The sequence below is a fragment of the Tenrec ecaudatus genome, chromosome 5 (genome assembly GCF_050624435.1).
Source record: "Tenrec ecaudatus isolate mTenEca1 chromosome 5, mTenEca1.hap1, whole genome shotgun sequence".
Taxonomy (NCBI): Eukaryota; Metazoa; Chordata; class Mammalia; order Afrosoricida; family Tenrecidae; genus Tenrec; species Tenrec ecaudatus.
The window spans coordinates 182971767-182992294 of NC_134534.1; the positions used below are offsets into that span (position 1 = coordinate 182971767).

The 20528-nt window shown below is 47.0% G+C and overlaps 2 protein-coding genes across 4 annotated transcripts in view; one reads left to right on the plus strand and one right to left on the minus strand.

Moving 5' to 3' along the window:
- Positions 1–971: 971 nt before the first annotated feature.
- On the minus strand, positions 972–16205 carry EMC3 (ER membrane protein complex subunit 3). Of its 2 annotated transcripts, XM_075550457.1 has the most exons (10): positions 15858–16205; positions 7354–7411; positions 6947–7040; positions 5718–5822; positions 5168–5249; positions 4708–4787; positions 3745–3827; positions 2276–2366; positions 1734–1771; positions 972–1240 (listed from the first exon to the last, which is right to left on the minus strand). In XM_075550457.1, exons 1-9 carry the CDS (start codon positions 16010–16012, stop codon positions 1755–1757), a joined length of 765 nt encoding a protein of 254 aa, XP_075406572.1. In that variant the 5' UTR covers positions 16013–16205; the 3' UTR covers positions 972–1240; positions 1734–1754. The 2 variants fall into 2 exon arrangements, with proteins under 2 accessions (XP_075406572.1, XP_075406571.1); XM_075550456.1 differs by having other exon boundaries at positions 1734–2366; positions 15858–16204.
- A 14-nt stretch (positions 16206–16219) lies between these two features.
- The window catches only part of FANCD2 (FA complementation group D2), a 66913-nt gene continuing 62604 nt past the window's right edge, over positions 16220–20528 (plus strand). For both annotated transcript variants that reach the window (XM_075550454.1, XM_075550455.1), the window contains exons 1-2: positions 16220–16290; positions 17659–17752. In XM_075550454.1, coding sequence (XP_075406569.1) covers positions 17689–17752 — 64 coding nt within the window. In that variant the 5' untranslated portion in view covers positions 16220–16290; positions 17659–17688. The remainder of the gene's footprint in view (positions 16291–17658; positions 17753–20528) is intronic.

A 20528-nucleotide genomic window follows, 5' to 3' on the forward strand; every position in this document is an offset into this window, starting at 1 on the left:
CACACCAGCGAGTTGTGGCCCGTGGAGGAACTTGGGTCATGGTCCACCAAAGTGTCTGGTGGACAAGACAATCTGAATGTTAGGTTTGCTGACAGGTTGTCTACACGGATGGGGGCAGTACCTCCTTCCAGGAACATTCTAGTTTGGGTGACTAGAGGGCAAGAGATCATTTGATTTCTTTGCCTGGTACCCCTGGCATGTAGACATATCCCTCCCATTCTCCGTAGGCCACAGAAAGCAGAGTGGCTTTTGCTACTCAGCTTTTGACATACCGTCCCCAAATCCAAGACATCCACATTTCTCTCTTCCACGCTATGCTGTGCAGCTGCCGGTTTTTAGCACTCTCCACACCGTCTTCAGTAAGTGAACATTTCAGACTCCTAACTAGTTTCAGGTGCTAAGAGTAAGACAGAGGCTTCAAAAAGTTCATGGAAAATTTTCATTACACTAATTTGATTTTTTTTCATGAACTTTTTTGAAATCCCTTCCTGTGTCCAGAGGGTTGGAAAGGTGAACTCATTTGGTAGCTTGACGCAAATGGAAAAGAGCGAAACACCGCTGTGTGCTGGTTCTGGAAAGGGCCTGCTGAGACCAACTCGCCTTTGCCTTCTGCCTCGCTGGTGCCAAGGCCACATGGTCTACAGCCAACTCTGAGGGGCCGGAGACACCTCACACACATGCTGAGCCCGACTTTGTTGTTTGCAGGGAAAAGAACATGCAGGAAGCAGCAGACGAGGGGCTCTGGGAGGTACACGACGGTGTCACGACTGTTCACCATCCTCCTCCAGTGCACCCGTCGCCCCCCCCCCCCCACCCGTGGGCCCTTGAACCCGAGGCCCTTCCTCTGCTTGCGTTGCCCTCTTCTACTGCAGAGCCCCATCAAGGCACAGGTCAAAAGTAAGTTCTCCCAAGAACCTGCCTCCACCCAGCCATTCCTGGCATGGGGCGCCTCGAATATTCCACATAAGCAGTTATTAGAATTGTCTTTAATGTTGGTTTGGTAACGTGGGCCCACTGTTCACTATGGTTAGGCATGGAGGGTGGGCCAGTGCCCTGGACCACGAGGCCATCTGTATGCCAGTTGAGCGGAAGGGCAGCTCCATGACCCAAAGCGCTTCTGCAGCACAGACCTGGTGTGTCTCTCAGTGTTCTCTGTGGGCAGGCCCGGAGCTCTGTCCATCCCCAGTCCACGGCAGACAGAACAGTTGGCAGAGGTTGTTACCGACCCAGAGAGGCAACACTTGGACAGGTAGAGAGGAGAAACAGGACGGTTTAATCAGTAGAGTCAAGAGTCATTTGTTCTTGATTACAGAGCTCAATATGCAAATTACATTCCCCTCTTGGTACAATCATTCCCAGGAAACCCTATCTGCCAGCCAGCAAGCAATTGTCCCCTCCTCAGTCTCGCAAGGCCGTGCAGACCCTCTCTGATCCATGGCTGGGAAATGGGGTCTGAGTTCACGGAGCTGATAGGTTTTCATGGACACGGCACATTCTGTACCATAGATCATGAGTTTACGTTGCCTGACCGGGCTGTGATATCCCAAAAGCATTGGAGAGCCTGGCAGTGTCTCTGGGTCCCCAACTTTCTCTGGACATCGTATTCAGAAACGAAGGAAGTTTGCTAAGTCTGTGCTGGCCTGGGGTCATTTGAGTGAAATGCTGACTCTCTTGCTCTCTCATTCTGTGGGCGGAGGGTGAACAACACAGGGAGGGCGATGCCGTTTGCTCACCTAGGTTTTCAGCTTTCAGGATCACGGACGCACTACTTCTGTAAGGAGAGTTATAAAATACGCACACACACACATACGCACAATTAACTGTTAAACCAGAGTGTTTGGGTCCCTAGAAAAGGAGTGTCCCGTGGTTGGAAGCTGGGCTCACTGTACCGGGTAAAGACTTAGAATGGACAATGCTTTTTTCAAAGTTGGAATTCGTGCCAACTTTTGACCTACCACTATAAGATCCCCCGCTTGGGTGTGCCCCTTTCTTGGACTCCATTCCTGGAGCCCCCCGAGGGAAAGACCAAGCATGTAACGACTGCGCTCCCTGCTCGGCACATGCTTCTCCCACCCTCTAGTGCCAAGCACACGGGGCCTGGTTCAGACAAGAATGACCTTGCTGCGCACCCGCCAACTCACGCTCCTCCTTTTTATTCGGAGAGGCTCCCTCCGCTCACACCAAAGTTACAAGGGAAGCAGTGCTCTGAGTGTGCGAGGCTGAGCCCTGGTGGCTCTTCAAAAGATAGAGGTGTGCAGTTCCTTCTTGAACATGCCTTCGAAGTGGAGGTCTTTGGCCATGAGTTCCTCTTCCACATCATCCAGTGCCCACTGGTGATCCGTCAGCTCCAGAGCTTCCCACTCTGTCTGCAAAGGGAGAGGACACCAGGGTGGGGAGTGGGCTTGGTACTGGCTGGGCACCTGTGCTCGAGTGAGCACGTGCTCTGGGCCGGGAGCTGGGTCCAGCCCTTTCCTGGTCTCCACTCATCTGATCCTAGGCAGGGAATGCTGCACCCCTGCATCCCCCACCAGCCAATTCAAAGGTAAGCAGACGAAGGCTATGGGAGGGCAAATCATTTGAGCTGGTCACTAATGAAGATGATGTCTGCGCTTTAGGCTCGACTCTAAACACCCATTAGTTAGCGGGTGTACCGCAGTGCCCATACGCTGCTTCTCAGTTGTGAGCTCACGCCCACTGAGCACTTCGTTAGTTCTGGGACCAGTGAGGGTGGGGAGTCTGAACCCTTCACCTGGACACTCGGTCTCTGGTCAAGTCCTGAAGGCCTAAAGATGCCGTGACGCAAACGGCCAGACCCACCTTCGAAGGGCATGAGGACATTCCCTTCTACCTGATGCCTAAATACATAATGGCATTTCATTACAGTTTGTGACAACCTAGTAATGTGATATTCTCGATTTCACCACGAGAAGAATTCGATAGCTCACACGACCTCGTCGCTATCTGACATTGGGCACCAACAGTAACAGCTTTAACATTTTTTGACTATCCAATTATTTTGTGCCTTAGCAATATACGTCTGACATTCATGAATGCCCAGGGGCACAGAGAGGGGCTGGCTGTGACCACTGCAGCTCTGTCAGCTCCGGCGGGGCCACCATTGGATGGATGGTTTGGTAAGGATGTCATGATAGAGTCACATCATACTCCATTTCATGGAACGCCAATCCTCAGACAGATTGTCACTGATTTTCCTTGCCTACCTGCCCTGGCCAGAACATCAGCTCAGGACGGAAGGGAAGTGTTGCTCTGGAGCGTGGGAGGAGAGCTCCCGTCCACCAGTGAGGAGGGCTGAGGTGGTTTCCAGCTATCTCTCATTTGTTGGTTATTTTAATCATGAAAATTTAAGTCAGATTTGTCCAAAAAATGACACTGGATTTTACAAATCCCAAACACATTTGATGGGAAGGCTCTAAGTGTTGATTTAAAAAAATATATAATTTATATCTGATGTCCACAGGGTCCAAAAGAGTTAAACATCTTCCAAATGTTTCCCTGGCACTTCTGACTGCACGGGACTGCGTTCAATATGGGCGAGCACCTGGAAATCAGGGTAAGTGCCAAGAACACCTGTCTACGTCTTACAAGAGTCAGCCACACTCAAATCCCCAGGCCAGAGCCACACCAGCTCGCCCTAGGAGAGGCCGTTGTCACGGTAACTGAGCGGAGGCAACTCCCAGACCCTGCTCTGATGCGGGAGAGCTCTGACGCGGGAGCCCAGTGTACCTTGAAAGCCTTGTTGGTGTCCGCGGGCATGGCCATGGCTGCGCCGGTCATCTGCTCCTGCATCATTCGGGACTGGTCTGCAGCTGCAGGACAGACACGGGCACGTGAGCACCAGTGCTCAGCAAAGGCCGGATCTACGCACCCTCCGAGAAAAACAATCCCTCACGGACACTCACGGGGCCCTCCGAGGGGGCCTGGACAACCAGAAGGCAAGTTCCCGGACTGGCCCTGCCACCGCCTGGCTGTGACCCCAGGAAAGCCACGGACTCCCTCAACAGTGGGGATGACAGGGGCAGAGAAGAGAACCAAATCGTGCTCTCGAGCTAGTTCCCTTTCAGCGGTGCACCTCAATGAACAAGTCACCGCCACCAGCCACTGCTACACTCCGGCCCCTTCCCCAATCTGGAGCCCCGCCCGGTGGCAGAGTGGGACAGGCACTAGACCGCTCAGCACAGCTCGGTGGGCCCGGCCCACCAGCTGTTTGGGAGAGAAACAGGAGGTGTGCAGGGGCTAATTAACTGAAGGTCAAAGCCACCCACTAAGCGCGCAGACCGGCTCTGCTTGGTTCTGGCGAGCTTCTCCTCTGGCCTGGAGGTGAGGGTTCTAAATAGCCTCATGACCAGGCGAAGCGGGGGCCTCCTCCTTCAGTCCATGCGCTCACTGATGAAGCCAGGCCTCCTTTGTTCCGGTCCTGGGCTCCCACCGTGGCTGCTGCAGCCCGCACATGGTGAAGTCTGACCTGGAACCCCATGTTCCTCAGTGATTACACGGGAGGAGCCAGACCTGCAGATGGACCTCTGGGATCTGTGGGACTCTCAGAAATGTAGGACGGAACTTGGAGAACAAGGCGCTGTATTAGACGGGCTGAGCAATAGCACGGCCGTGCGTTTGTGGCCCTGGCACGGATGACTCATCCTTTGAGGACACGTGGTTCTCGGTTCGTACATCGGACATGCCGCTTACCGTTATCCTGGCCCAGGATCAGAGAGTAAATACTCCGAAGCCCAAACACATTGAGGAAGTACCAGGATGCAGAACTCACCCTAGCAAAGAAAGAGCGGAAACCACACAGGTAGTTATTTCAGAAGTGAATGCAGCTCCAGGGTTCCCAGCACCCCAACACACAGAAATCACCCGGGGCAGGCTTTCTGTCTGCCCAACGCACAACGGGAGACCTGCATGCTGCGGAGCAGTCTGCTAACGTGGCTCGGGCCCACATTCCCTGCACCCCGTCCTAGGAAGGGGGCCCACAACTGGAGGGCTTCCTTGTATCAAGGAATGTAAGTTTTGCTTTAACTTGCTTTTTGACACTGTGGTTTTCGAGACAGTCATTTCATAATGCAGTGAAAATAGCACACACTTGTGAAGTATAACAGGTTTTACGTTTGGCTTGCATTTTTATTAAATAAAAGAAAACTCTTACCAAGATGCATCTAATGTAAGAAGTTCGATCCCCTGCTGGAGCATGGGCTTAAAACGCAAGGTCAGTGGGAATGGAACCTTGGCTGTGGAAGAGAAAGAACAAGTTCACAACCCTCCTGCTTCTCTCGTTTGAGGGGGGCTGGCGCGTGCAGGCGTCCCACCTTTCCATATGAAGGTGGGACTCTGCTCCATGGAGCTCTTAGGAAGTGATTTTCACAAGGAAATTTGTGACTTAAATAAGCTTCCCTGGGTCCCACTCTCCCGCAGTTAGTTCCAGAAACCCATAAGGACAGCTCTAGCTTGTCCTACAGGGTCACTCTGAGTCGGAACCCACCTGATGGCAGTGAATTTGAGTTTTGGATGCCAGGTTGGCTGCAGATAGGAGAACCCTAAAAGTCACAGCACCTTAAATTGTTTTTGGTTCAGAGGTTGTTTGCACGAGGGCCACAGGACAGGGTGCTAGTGACTGGGTACTATTTGGGTTTCTCTGGAGAGGGGCAGAGGCAAGGAGCAGAGGGAACACGGTGAGGCCTGCTGGGCCTGGCACTCACTTGTGACAAATCCCGAGAATGTCATGTTGATCCAGCCCCCGATCAGGATCATGGGGAGGACGTTGGTTACATTCCCCTTCATCATGTCTGTGAGCATCGTGGGATCTAAAACAAGAGCACGAGAGACCGCGGGCTTTCACTGGGCACACAAACCCTGCGGCCCAGCTTCCCTAACAGTCCCAGTGATTTGATCATTGGAACCGCATTGGCTCAGACAGGTTTGACAGTATTGGACACAAAGCCTCCCACTTGTGTACATACACTAAGCCTCCTCTTCTGCTGCTTGATGTCTAAAGTCATCATGGATGCGATCTATGGTCCTGCTGGGTAAAATTTCTCTCATTCTTATCAATGCCGCATAGGATGCTGCTGGCTGGTGCCAACATTCACGCTGGGTGGACCTACAGTTGTTCCCCATTTACGTACTTTTTTTTTTTTGGGGGGGGGGGGAATGTCCTTAAACAATGCAGCCGATACTACCTTCTATGTACATTCCTGCATGTTCGGGTGTTTCTGTAAGAGATCCCTGGGGGTGGCATTTCTGGGTCAAGGGTACACTGTCGGAAGTCCTTTAACCAGGCCACTCCTGGCACTCGACTGAACAGTGAGGGGCTTGGGCCAATGACGTTGGTCTCTGTCAACTAAATGGGCTAGCTACCACAGGTCGTCTGTAATTTGCATTCCATGGACTACCAGTGAGATCAAGCACTATTCATATACTTGTCGGTCTTTCATTTCCCGCAGGTTTTCTCAGAGACATGGTAAAATTCACTTCAGTACTTCTTCTGAATGGGCTTAAAGTGTGTGTGTGTGTGTGTGTGTGTGTGTGTGTGTGTGTGTGTGTGTGTGTGTGTGAGAGAGAGAGAGAGAGAGAGAGAGAGAGAGAGAGAGAGAGAGAGATGGATGCATGCTTTCCTCCCTGTGCTCCCCGGGGCCCCAGAGCCAGAGCGACTGAGGGAGAGCCTCGGCTCTGGCTTCCCACCTCCTCACCAGAGAGCCCCTTTTATACACTGGGCCTCCCAAATGATTCATTTGAAAAAGAGAATTTCAGGTCTAGAGATCCGTGTACCAGATGCTTCTAAGAGTCCCTTAGGTTTACTATTTATAGATACCCCTTTGCTTATTCGCCCCCCGGCCCCCAACTCAAAAACAACCACCACCACCACCACCATGATGAACCCGTGTTAAAATCATCCTCAAAGCTAAGAGACCAACGGGAATCAACATACCCGTCATAGGAGAAGGGGAAACTACCTTCCTTTTAGTTTTTTTGAAAAATCCATCCTCTGGGTTGTTGAAGTAATATTTTCGTGTCAAGAAGGACTAGGAGAAAAAAACAACACAAACCCTTTTGGGTCTTAGAACCAACAAACTGTCGCAGTACTCCCCTGAGGGTCAGTCAGAAGGCCCTGGATTCTGCTGTTCGGCTCGGGACTGTCCGGTCACTTGGCAGCTGACCTGACACTGTAGCTCGGTCCCCAGAGGCCCGGGGACACCGTGACAGCAGACCCCTGGGCGAGGCTTCATTACCGAGCCGCCCTTCTCTAGCTTTCCCCAGGGGTCCCCTGAGGAAACCTCCGGAGCTCCAGCCCTCCACACGGACTGGTGGAACTTCCAATAAAAGGTAGATGGGTACCTGTTTGGGAATGTATTTTCCATTTTCCCTGAGGACTCTGCTTCGAATGAGGACTTGACTGAAAAATACAACCAAGACAATGAGATTTAAAAAGTGAAACCGTAGAAGAAAATGAGAGAATTGCGTAGGAGACCCATTTAAACACAAGAGAAGGCCTGGTTGGCAACAGCCCTGGGTGGAAACTTTCCAAAGTACAAGTATCTGTAAAACAATGCAGCACATTGAAACCCAACCATCAGCTTCTCCAGAGTACGTCTTTCTTTCTCTCCGGACGAGTCCTTCCTGAGTGGCCGTATTTCTACAGATTTCTGCAGGAGGTACATGTGGGACATGACACTCAGCTCTTTCTTCCTTTATGATTAGCCGAGAAGGGCCTTTCCCAGAGTGAAGAGAGCTGTAGGTGGAGATTGCTGGGGAGATTTGGGGATGGACGGGAAGAAGGAGAATGAAAGAAGGAAATTCTGAAAACCCACAAAGCAGAGTACAGGACTTGAAAGACAACAGACTGAAAATTCACCCAGGATTCACACGGTTAATAAGCTCTTGATAAATATTTCTTGAGTAAATTAAATGGCCTGGTAATATTAGAAGGACATAATCAATCACAAAATGCTATACAACAGGTGGGTATTGCTAAGGTTCACATACCCAAACATAACAGCGATCAAAATCCTAAATTCTAAGTTTTCTGAAGTTGTTTTAAGAGGGGAAATCCCCAAACTTGATGAATGGACACCCTTCTGAAAAGTGAAACCAGGAGCTGAGAGGAACAAACCCAAGGACTTGCTGCTGCCTCTCCGCTCAGCACAAGCCACCTGCTCTAGGGCCGCATCACCCTGCACGTATTCTAGCTTCTCCAGATGCTCGGCAGGCCCTCTCTGTTACCAACTCTTCCATTATGCAGAACACCCTTGTCGCCCCACCGCCCTGCGGTGAAGCCCTGAAGCCTGGGGCCCTTGTGGGATTGTATCTAGTCTTCCCAGCCTGCTCTGCTGTCCTTCACAGTGAAGCCTCCATACTCGGGGCTCCAGAGCTGACATGTAATAAGTTCTGTGCCTTGGGCTAGTCCAGAGCTACGATGAGGGGTGACCGATGCATCATTGCTGGTTTCTAATGAGATAATTACAGACCTTGAGAGTAGGGATGGATACAATTTTATAGCCATCTGACATTTTCTTTTTTAAAATCATTTTATTGGGGGCTTGTACAACTCTTACCACAATCCATACATACATCCGCCGTGTCAAGCACATCTGAACATTCGTTGCCCTCATCATTCTCAAAACACTTGCTCTCCACTTGAGCCCTTGGTATCAGCTCATTTCTTTGCACTCCCTCCCCACCCCCCTTCCAACCATCTGACATTTTCATGACATCCAAGTATGTGATGAAAAATCTCACAACAGCATTATTTTTATTCTGTGACAGCCTGGAAATAACCCAAGCAGATGAAAACTCATCCTTCACCACGCAGTGTAGGCAGCACTCGGTCTAAAATGCCAATTTCTGTTGAGTCACTTCTGACTGACAGCACCCTGTACACTTCAGAGCAGAACCGCCCTCCGTCACAAGTTCAAGGCTGGGACTTTTCCGAAGCAGACAGCCAGTCCTTTCTTCCAAAGTGCCTCTGGGTAAGTCTGAACCACTAAACTTTCTGCTTAGTAACTAAAGAACTTACCGGTAAGTGTCTGCGTTATTGGGAACTCCCAAGTCTAGAGAGTGATCGTTGATTCTGATTCATGACAACCCCAAGTGACAGTGGAACTGCCTGTAGTGTTTTTTTCAGCTATAACTTTTGGAAGCGGGTCACCAAGGTCTTTCTTCCACAGAGCTGCTAGATGGTTCAAACCACTAACCTTATAGTTAGCAGTCAAGTGCGTAATCATTACTCCAACTGGGCTCCTTGGGTCTTAAATAAAGGTTAAAAATTTAAGCTCTGGACAGACAGGTTCAAATCCCGATTCTGCCACTTATTTGCTCTGTAACCTTGGGCAAGTAACTTGAGCTCTCAATGCTTCCATTCCTGCTTGGGATGGAAGGCTCATTCTCACAGTGGACAAGTATTTCTTGAGCATCTATATGAATACTAGGAACCACTAGGTAACATGAATGAGAGTGAGCAAAAGAAGTCTACATGGAAGGGGCAAACCAGCCAGTGTGATCCAAGAATTGTAAACTATAAAATCTAAGATCAGAAGAGGAATTGTATTAGAGTTTACGTTCTGAGCTCCTGGTTTACAGAAGGTTAAGAGGACAGTGAAAGCCCAAATCCATTTGCAGAATCCCCATGCAGATTGAGGGGAATCCTGGTTGCATAGTGGGCAGTGCGCTGGGCTGCTAACCAGAGAGTTAGCAGTTTGAAATCACTAATTCCTTGGAAGAAAGATAAGGTTTTTTCTACTCCCATAAATACTAACCGTCTCAAAAACCCACAGGGGCAGTCTGTCCTACACGGTCCTCATGACTCAGAATTGACTCGGTGGTGGGGGTGAGTTTGTTTTTCTCCCTGCGGAGTAAGCCTCCACTGAACTCCCTCAGATCACTGATTAGGGATGTAAATAGTCTTGTCCTGAAAGTGAATCACTACAGATATAGTTAGGTTAAAATTTAACATACGATCATTTGTTTTTCCTTGTCACCCATTTAAAATTTTTCTCATTTCAATTATTTACTGCTTTCTTTTGGATTGAGGTTTTTCTGAGAAGAGTTCTTATTATTTCCTGCATTTTGGGGCTGTTTTCCTGGCATTTTTTGGATATGATTTTTCTGTAGATGAAATTCAGGTCAGGTAAATCTATGAAGGCAGTAACTAGAGTAGTAGGTCCTCAGGATTATGACATGGGAGGTTGGAGGCCCAACGTTGGGAATGAGGATCTTATAATGGATACAACAATAAAGAAAATGATCTAAAATTGATTGTACAAGTTTTTAATATACCATATATACTCGAGTATAAGACAACCCGAATATGAGCCACGGCACCTAATTTTACCACAAAATGGCATTAAAAATGTGCTGAAAAACTTGGCTTATACATGAGTATATGCGGTATTTAAAATATTGAATTGTATGTTACACAAATTATATCAATAAAATCAGATCTGGGAGTAGCAAACAGTCGGTTGAGCAACACGACTCACCGTCTGTGAGAAAGACACACTGCAGTGTTGGGAAACACAAAGAGAGTGTGAAAGACCACTATCAGAAATGGATGGACGAGCAGGCTCAGAGCCTGACTGACAAACCAACGGCTGCATTTCAACAAGGAAGGATAGCTCCTACCCCATTCTCTGCTCCTCCTCCAGCAGGGGCCATGATCCTGCCTCCCCCAGCCTCCTGGGTCCTCCTCCCCCTGGTATGATGCGAGCACCCCACATGGGGTGCCCACCCATGATGCCAATGATGGGCCCTCCTCCTCCTGGAAGGAGGCCACCCATGGGGGGCACATGCCAATGATGCCTGGGTCCCCAGCCAGTCCTATAATGGTGCCCACTCGGCCAGGAATGACTCGACCAGACAGAGAAAGGCAGAGCACAGCCTCTTTGTATCGTTTTTCTCTTACTCGTACCCCTTCTCCCGGAGAGCTGGTGCTGCCATGTTTTCTGGATGTTTTCTTTTTTTTTTAATTTTTTTTTTCTGGATGTTTTCTAACAGCACAACATGCAAGACCTGTTCCCCCTTTCTCTCAAAAAGAGAATAGTTTTTGGGGTGGAGGAGTGGTCAAAAAACAGAAAACAAACAAACAAACAAAAACACGATTTTTGTGTGTATTGTGAGATACAAATAAAATTAACTTTTAGTTAAACAACAAAAATTGGATTCCTGTATACTAATGAAGATATCTTTCCCAAAGAAATCAAGAAAATAATAACATTTACAATAGCCACACAAAAGATGAAATACTTGGGAATCAACCTAATCAGAGAAGCAAAAGACTTGTATAAAGAAAACTACAAAATCAAAACACTACTAAAAGAGACCGAAGGACACCTACATAAAGACCATTTCCTATTTCATGTTCACAACAGGAAAACTTAACATTGTGACAATGTCACAGTGTGCAACAAATCAACCCATAAATGTAATGCAATTCTGACCTACGTCTCAGCACCAGTCTTTAAAGTAATGGTACGATTAATAACCGACCTTATGTAGAGAAGAAAGAGACCTGGGATACGCAGAGAACAAAATAGGAGGCAGTAGTCAAAAGAACCTGGTACTGGGATGACAAATTGTAGATCAATCTATAGGACCAGTGCTGAACAGAGAACTGAGAAATACATCCATACACCGACAGATCAAGAGTTTTGAAAAAGGACCAAAATAAATGGGGGGAGTCTCTTCAACATGTGTCACTGACAAGATCGGTTTCCATTTGCAGAGAAGAATGAAATAGGACCCACAGTGTCACTCCATATGCGAAAACCAACTCAAGACAGACGAAAGACCTCAATGAAACCCCAGAACTCTAAAGATCACCAATGAGAAGATGGGGATAAACCCACGGACCTTAAAACAAGGCATACGCACACTCTCAGACAACGAAAAACACATACGAAGCAGACGAAACAGAGAACCGGAGCCTCCTAAAATTAAGACACTTATGGCAGTGAGTTTGGTTTTTGGTTTTATGTGCACCGAAAGACTTCACCAAAAGCGTAAAAAGAGAATCCACAAGATTGGAGAAAAAATTTTGGCATTGATACACTGGGCAAGGGACTCAAGTCTACAGAAAACTGCAACAACTCAACAAGAAAAAATGAATAATTCAATTAAAAACTGGGCAGAAGACATGAACGGAGAGTTCGTACAAACAGACATCCAGGCAGCCAACAAATGTATGAAGAAACATATGTATGAAGAAATGCTCGTGATCACTAGCCATCTGAGAGAGGCAAATCCAAACAAGGAGATCCCATCTCGCACCAGCACTGAGAGCACAGTTCAGAAACCCCCCAACAAGCAGAATCTCAAATGCTGGGAGGGCACAGAGACCGGGACCTCACACACTGTTTGTGGGGCAGTCAAACTTCAGCCACCTAGGAAGGGGTATGGTGCTTCCGCAAACAGCTGGCAGGGCAGAAACCCTGTCCTGCCAGCAGTCTCTTTCCTGGTCTGTACCCTGAAGAAGTAAGAATCGTAGCACGAGATTCAGCTGGAAGTCCTCCTTTACACGCCAGCGATTCTGTGAAACTGGGATTGAGAACTGTAACCGACACACTTCAAGACCCCGAATAGGGACCTCCTTCAATTATCCTGTAGATACCAAATGCTCTTAAACTGGAATTCATAAAGGTATTCTCTGAAGCTGGAAAATTCTGCAAAAGATGAAAGTTTCATCTTCATTTCCACATATAATTAAAATAAATCCTTCATTGAGCATAAAAAAGAAAGCTATTTTGTATTTGATATTTAAAACCAGAAGTTTTGGAATGTTAGCATTTAAAGGCAGTATCTTTTTCAAACCCAAGTTCTATACTGTTTTTCCTAAGGGGCCAGTACATTTTCCAAGTTTGAAACTATGTTTTTACATACATTCTATTTACGCACTGGACTGCAGTCTACAAGGTCAGCAGTTTGAAGCCACCAGCTGCTCCTCCAGAGAAAGGTGGGGCTTTCTGCTCCTGTACAGTGACCTTCTCAGAGATGCACAGGGCACTTCTACCGTCCTAGACGGTCACCGAGTCAGCATCTGCACATGGGCAGCAAGTTATTTTTGTTTAATTCTCTAATGTAGTCTCACATTTGTTTTTAGATTTGGCTTAATACATTAATTTTTTAAAAACCAATTCTAATTTAAGAAAACAAACGTCCCAGTTGTGATCATTCAGGATAATGGAAATTTAGACTATAATTAGAGGGAGGAATATTTTGCCTTGGACTAGCTCAGAATCACCTGCAAGGATATGCCTGAGTTGAAATGATGTCCTAGTTAGGGAAAAGCCACACCTTGTCAGAGCTTGCAGGTTCAGATATCATGTGACCCTGACACCTACTTAAGGGATGGTGAAATGATGGCAGAGATGGGGTGTTTTATCTCAAACAGTGGTTCTCCACGGGGGCTGTACTGCCATCTCTAGTGGACCTGATGGAAACAGTACTTCTTTTGAAGGTCAAAAAGATGGGGTGCAGGTGACTCATGTAACAGTCATTTGTGAAGGATCAGGCTGGGACACCACTCAATGCTGGGCAGGGCCATGCAATAAAAAGAACTGTCCCATGTTCTACACTACTTTTGGATGTTATTAAGCCGATAACAGCATAAAAATATGCTGAAAGGAGTGGAAAAAATGTGCTGAAAACCTCGGTTTATACTCGACGATACATGGTAAACTGTTTTCTAGTACCATATATACTCAAGTATGAGCCGACCCGACTATCAGCAGAGGCACCTAATTTTACCACACAACTGCTGAAAACCTCAGCTTATACGCGAGACGATATATGGTAATCTGCTTAATAAATATTGGTTATTAATCTTTTTAGGTTATCTGGGGATATAGGGAGACACACTGAAAATAATAAAGTAGAATTTCTCAAGCACCCATGGTTAGAATCTTTGTTTTATTCCTCTAGAACATGAACTATTATTAATATTTTTATATACTTTTTTTGTAGTCTTGTCCATTTTCAAAGGAATTATTAAATTACCAGCCAATGTAAACCGGTATTACTTGCTGCAAATAGGGTAACCATTAAATACAATAAAAACAAAGTAACATTTTAAACTTTGAGTTAAATTGAGCTGATGCTTGCTTTTTGCTAAAATGGGGAATTAAAAACCAACACACACAAAATAATAATAATTTATGAATGATGAAGGCCTCATGAGGTAGGGGGGATTGGGGATGGGGGAAATGAGCAGCAGATATTAAGGGCTCAAGTAGAAGGCAAATGTTTTGAGAGTGATGATGGCAACAAATGTACAAATGTTCTTGACACAATGGATGTATGTATGGATTGTGATAAGAGTTGCATTAGCCCCCAATAAAATGATTAAAACAAACAAAAAACGAACACAAAAAACCTATGGCCATTGAGTTGATTAACCCTTTAGAACAAAGTAGAAACCATCGGGTTTCCATGGCTATCATCTTTGCATAAGGGTTCCTGGAGGTGCAGTGGGTGAAGCGCTGGATTGCTAACCACAAGGCCAGAAGTTCAAACCCACAAGCCACTCCTTGGGCGAACCACGAGGCTGCCCACGACCAGAAGTATTTAGTGCCAGAAACCCTCCTGGAGCAGTTGTACTCTGTCCTATCACGTCACTGTGAGATGGAATCCACTCTGGCAGTGACTGTATGGAAATCTTTCTGGGCGCTGATAAGTCCCAATCAGCTTGACGGTAGTGGGTGGACAGGAATCTTTACAGAAGTAGACGCTACATCTTTCTCCCACAGAACCAACTGGTGGGTTCAAACTACTGACCTTTTGGTTGGCAGCCAAGCATTTAACCTCTGCTACCCAGCCTCCTTATTGTAAGTGACAGATGATAAAGGAGAGGAGTCTCTTAGATTCTCCTATAGAGTTGAGGCCCTAACCTTTGGATCTTGTGAAAGAGACTGGAAATACAGTATTTGGGAAAGTTATCAATTAGCATGAGTTCACACAGAGCAGGGTGGGTCCTAATCCCATCTGAGTGTGCCCTATAAAAGTCACAGGAAGAGGAAAAGGACCCTGTGAAGATGTGCACACCAAGAAGCACCTGGGAGGACCAGGAGCGAGAGCCATGGAAGGATTTTCCCCTAGCAACTCTAGCGGTGAGAACATGCCCCTTCTGACGGCCAGAGTTCACACTCCCAGCCTCCAGACGTGTTGAGCAATACATGTTTGGTTTTCAGTCACTAACTTAGTGGGACGTTGTTACAACAGTCCTAGGAAAACGAATACAGGCTCTTTGGAAAGAAAAAAAATCAGATTGAATGAAATTTGTTATTAATATTGGGGAGGGGCAAGCAAAAATCTCGGCATTATTTAAAATCATCTCCAGGGACCTGTCTCTGCAGATAAATACTATGAGGAAGAAACTATCCCCACTCCGGGAGACACTGACAATTTCCATTATGACAGTTGGGTAGTTTGCAACCTGTTTTGCTACTTATCATCTCAAATGATCACAAATGGTTTGGTAAGATTGAAACACGTGTGGCTATTACAAAGCCTAAAAGAACCACAGCACCTGGGCCCAGTAGGCACTCCTCCCGACCAAAAGTAGGCCTGGGGAATTAACAGACCACCCAACCATATGAAGAGCAGCATCTTTTTGAGCATGTTACCTGCGCCAAAGTTTCTACAGCCCTCATCTGCTTGAGTCCCCACGCCAGCTGTGAGGCAGGGTCTGCTTTTCACATTTTATGGATGACGAAAGTGAAACACACAAAGGAAACGTGCCAGGATAACCCAGTTAGCGGGGGGCGCGATGTGAACCCAGGCAAGCTGGCATAATTCCCAGTTTTGTCCCCCTCCTCCCCCAAGGTCACGGGGGGCGTGAGTCGGCCGCTGACCTGTCGGACACTTGTTCCTGGGTGAGCTTCTTGTCGCTCTGCAGCAGGATGGACACGTAGTGGCGGATCATGCCCACGAAAAATGTGATGATCACGATGGGCAGGACCACCCAGAGGCGGATGTTGGAGTCGAGCAGCAGCTCCGGGCCCGCCATCTTCACCAAGCCGCCGTTCCCTACCGAGAGTGGGCGGACTGCGCCTCCCCGCGCCGCGGAGGGTCCTCGTCGAGCTCACCTCCCGCCCTGGGGCCGGTTCTCAGCCTGGCTGGCCCGGGACTCCGCGGCGGCTCGGGCCTGCGTTAGTCTGGCCTGGCCGCCCGGCCGCCCACTTCCGGCGCAGACGCGTGACGTCGCCGGCGCGGCGCTTTTCTATGAGGTCGGAGCCCGGCTGGCGGGAAAGCCGAGCCCTGGAGGTGGAGGCGGCTGCCCGGCGGGTGAGTGGGGCCACGGTCGCTGGGGCTTCTCCGGCGCCGTGTTGTCCTCTGGGACTCCGCGCCCCGAACCTCGGCTTCCTTCTCCGTACAACCTTTGGATAATTTCCTCGGAACCGCCTTGGGTCGTTAGAATACGCAAATGAGATGACCACCTACCCTTGCCTCCTTGACTTGGTCCTGGCAACCTGGCCCTTAGCCCTGCCGTTGAGGTTCCGTTGGGAACCAAGCGGGATATAGATATATTGTCCTGATTCTCCCATTTATTAGGGACGTCCGCCCCATGAACCGGTACCACCACTGTGGGAAAATTCACAGCATCACCGGGGTTTCTGTAACGTGAGATGCCCAGAGGGTCCCTTTCCAGGGCAGCCCCGGTAATGGCCCTGGTGCCTTAGTGAGTGGCTGTGCGTTGACTGCTAACCGTGAGGTTGGCGGTTAGAGACCACCAGTAACCTCCTTGCTTCCCAACGCGTTAAAGAGGTCTTGCGCAGCAGATTGGCCAGATGCATTTCGTGGTTTGATCTCATGACTGCTGCCTCCATGAGCATTGGTTGTGGATCCAAGCAGGATGGAAACCTCCACTTTCAGCTTTTTTCTGCTTATGATGTCACCTATTGGCCCAGTTGTGGTAGGTAGGAGGGAGATGTTTCAAGGAAGATGCCATTTGATAGCATAGGTGTTTCCAGGCAGAAAGTGCATCTTTGGGGAAAAAAACAACTTGAACAAAGACACGGAGGCCAGGAAGAGTCTGGCTTATAAAACAGACTAGAAGGCCTTCTGGTTCAGCTGCTCCTCCACCTCTAATCTCATTTCTGACTCTACAGGCACCTGCCCATTTCGACAGGAGTTTTTGCATCTCTGCCTAGACTATTGTCATGCCTCATCCATCCGGAAACCCTTAGGTCCCTTCTTAAAAATCCCTTTCTCTGGAAAGTTATCTGTTTTTCTTCATTACCCAACAAGATGAAGTTTGCTTGCATCAGCATTCATAGCAACTCATGAGCCTGTGAATTCCTGAGCCCAGCAACCATGCCTGTCTTGTTCACAGTTTTAGCCCTTGCAGCTAGCTTAGCCCTTAACAAGCAGTACTGAATGAATGAGTTCTAGGAGAGAAAGGAAAGATCTTAAATGTCAGGGAATTGTAAGCTTCATCCTTTAGCAGTAGAGAATGGTCTCACTAAAGAGGCAAATCTTGGAAGCAAGGGAGTATTAACTAAATATAGGCTTGAACTTTGCTCAGCACCTGGGTTCAGGAAGCTTTGGTGTGAGAAGCAGAATGGCTTTGGGTAGAGCAGTTTACTACAGCTGCAATGTCTCAGAATTTGTCTCGGTCCTCGAGAATGACTCCGAATCTCTGATTTTCTCTAGGGAACAATTTGACTGCAGACCTTGGTTGAAATGGTTTCCAAAAGCCGACTGTCAAAATCTGAAGAGAACGAAAGCCGGACAGAAGATGCCTCCAGTAAACGTTTAGCCTTGTTTGTGGTAGAAAACGGGGGGACTTAAGGAGGCTTAATGTTGTTGATTTCCGACTGCTGGGAGCCATCCAAATCTAGAAAACATAGACTCTAGTTTCAGGGTGGGGGCTTTGGGGCTGAGTTGCTGCCTCTAATTTGATATATGATTGCAGGTATTTCCACAGTTTAGCTGAGCTTTCATATCTCTAAGTAATTACTTTCCATATCTATAAGAGTAATTAGTAAAAAAAAGAGTAATTAGTATTACTGTTCTTGTGTACTGTATACCATTTAGGCACAAAGATATGACATAATCCCCATTAAAAAAAAAACAAACCCAACAACAATTTATGGTCCTTTCTCATTCCAGAAAAAAAGCAGGGGGGTGGGGGGAATCAGCAGTCTAGCTCTCAGAAAGCAAAATACAAATGATGAAGGAAAGAGCATATCAAAACATGCAGGTAAAGAAACTGCAGGCGGTTGTTCGGGTGAGAATGTGAGAGGTCTTGTGAATTCTTTACACCTTGGACTCAATCGAGGCAATTCTAACTTGTTACTTGAAAAGTTGCATCTCTTGTGAACTTCTTGAATCCCCTTCGGACAATTGAAGGGTGCAGAGAGCTTGGTGATGCTTCCTGTGCAGCCTCGGGGGGATTACAAACTACAGACACAGTCATACTAGGAATAGGGTTGATGTAGAAAAGGGAAGGCCAAGGTCTAGCCACCTGTTACTAAAGGGCCAGAGAGAAATTTTGAAACCGAAGGGGAATGCTTTAGAAAGTCATTAAAAGTAAATGTCAAAAAAAGTGACTGTCACACTTTAGAAATCCGATTCTCCAGAAAGGAAGAGACTTAAGAAAAGGGACATTGGTTCTCTGTATTAGTGATGAGTAATTGTAATGGTTTGTTTTGAATATGCTTGATTTTTTTCTTTGGTTTTTTTTAAAAGAAAGGCTCAAATTCGGCTCGCACCATAGATTCGGTTCTGAGTCAGTGGCCCTATAGGACAGAGTAGAAATGCTCCTGTGGGTTTTTGAGGCATTACGTCTTGTAGGAGCAGAAAGCCTCATCTTTCTCCTGCAGAGTGGCTGGTGGTTCTCGACTACTAGCCTTTCGGTTAGCAGCCCAGTGTGTAACTCACTTCACCAGGGCTTCTCTAGGTTTTTAACAGAAAGACGGAGAGGAGAAAAGAATGAATTGCATCAATATCAGAGTAAGGAGTAAATTTCATACTTGTTTGGGTTTTTTTTTGGCTTGTTTATTAATATTACCATATATACTTAAGTATAAGCGGATCCGAATATCCGCCAAGGCACCTAATTTTACAACAAAAACTGCAAAATATGCTGAAAAGAACTCAGTTTATACTCGAGTATATATTCTGGATTGGAGGAAGGCTTATTAACAACCTGTGGTATGCATATGACACAACCTTGCCTGCTGAAAACAAGGAAGTCTTGAAGTACTGGCTGTTGAATATCAAGGATTGCAGCCTTCAGTATATCAGTATATCTTCAATATAAAGAAGATCAAAATCCTCTCAAACTGGACTAATATGCAACATCATGATAAATGGAGAAAAGGTTGAAGTCAAAGATTTTGTCTTGGGTCCACAATAAATGCTCATGGAAGCAGCAGTCATGAGCTTAAAAGACGGGTTGTGTCAGGTAAATCTGTGGCCTGAGACCACTTTGAAGTATTGGGAAGCAAAGACATTCCTTTGAGGACTAAGGTGTGCCTGATCCAAGTTACGTTATTTTGAATCGCTTCAAATCCCTATGAAAGTTGGACATTGAACACAGAAGACCAAAGAAGAATTGATGCATTTGAATTATGGTCCTGGAGGAGAATATTGAAAGTCTAGATTGCTAAAAGGACAAACACATCTGTCTTGGAAGAAATACAGGTAGACACTCCTTAGAGGCAAGCATGGTGAGACTTTGTCTCCCGTACTTTGGACATGTCAGGAGAGACTGGTCCTTGGAGAAGGACGTCATGTTAGGTAGAGGGACAGTGGGAAATAGGAAGATACTCAGGAGATGGGTTGACACTGGCCTGCCACAATGGGCATAGGAACTCTTGCCAGGATGGCACATGGCCAGGCAGCATTCTGCTCTGTTCATCAGGCTGATCGGGCTTGAAACCCCCTTCAGTGGCACCTAACAACAATAGCAATTCCTTCTGGGTGAAAGCTTTGGTTGAAACCAACCTGGACTTTGTACTCATAGGTGTGATGCTGAGAACGGTCCTCTGTCTCCTCTTGTATTCAGATCACTGGCCTCAAACTTGGCTTGTATCCGGATTATATCTGAAGAGCTAGTTAAACATTTATGCTCCTGGCCCCCACTCCAGGGATTGTGATTTAAAGTCTGGCATGGAACCTGGGAACAAGCATTTTAAGCTTCTGGTAATTCCAGTGCAGTGATTTACAGTAAACAGCTTGGGAGAGAGACAATGATTACTTTATAAATAGATAATCCAAGAAGCATTCGGCATCAGGATTGGAAGAAGGCTCATTAATAAGCTGCAATATGCAGATGACACAACCTCGTTTGTTGAAAGCCAAGAGGACTTGAAGCTCCTACTGATCAAAACTACAACCTCCAGTGTGGATCACAAATCAGTCTAAGGAAAACAAAACTCACAACTGGACTAATAGTATCATGATAGACAGAAAAGGTCGACATTATCAAGATTTTCACTTTATTTGGCGCTACAGTCCATGTTCATTGAAGCAGCAGTTAAAAACGAATCTATCATATAAGACCTTCACAGTGCTGC

Bases quoted from the DNA above. Each gene is read 5' to 3' on its own strand.
- EMC3 (XM_075550456.1), bottom strand. From the start codon at position 16,012: ATGGCGGGCCCGGAGCTGCTGCTCGACTCCAACATCCGCCTCTGGGTG. The intron at 7,041-7,353 runs GTACCCATCTAC...TTTTTCTCCTAG, and splicing joins GAAAATACATTCCCAAACAG to TCCTTCTTGACACGAAAATA. The intron at 3,828-4,707 runs GTAAGCGGCATG...TCTGTCCTGCAG, and splicing joins GATCCTGGGCCAGGATAACG to CTGCAGACCAGTCCCGAATG.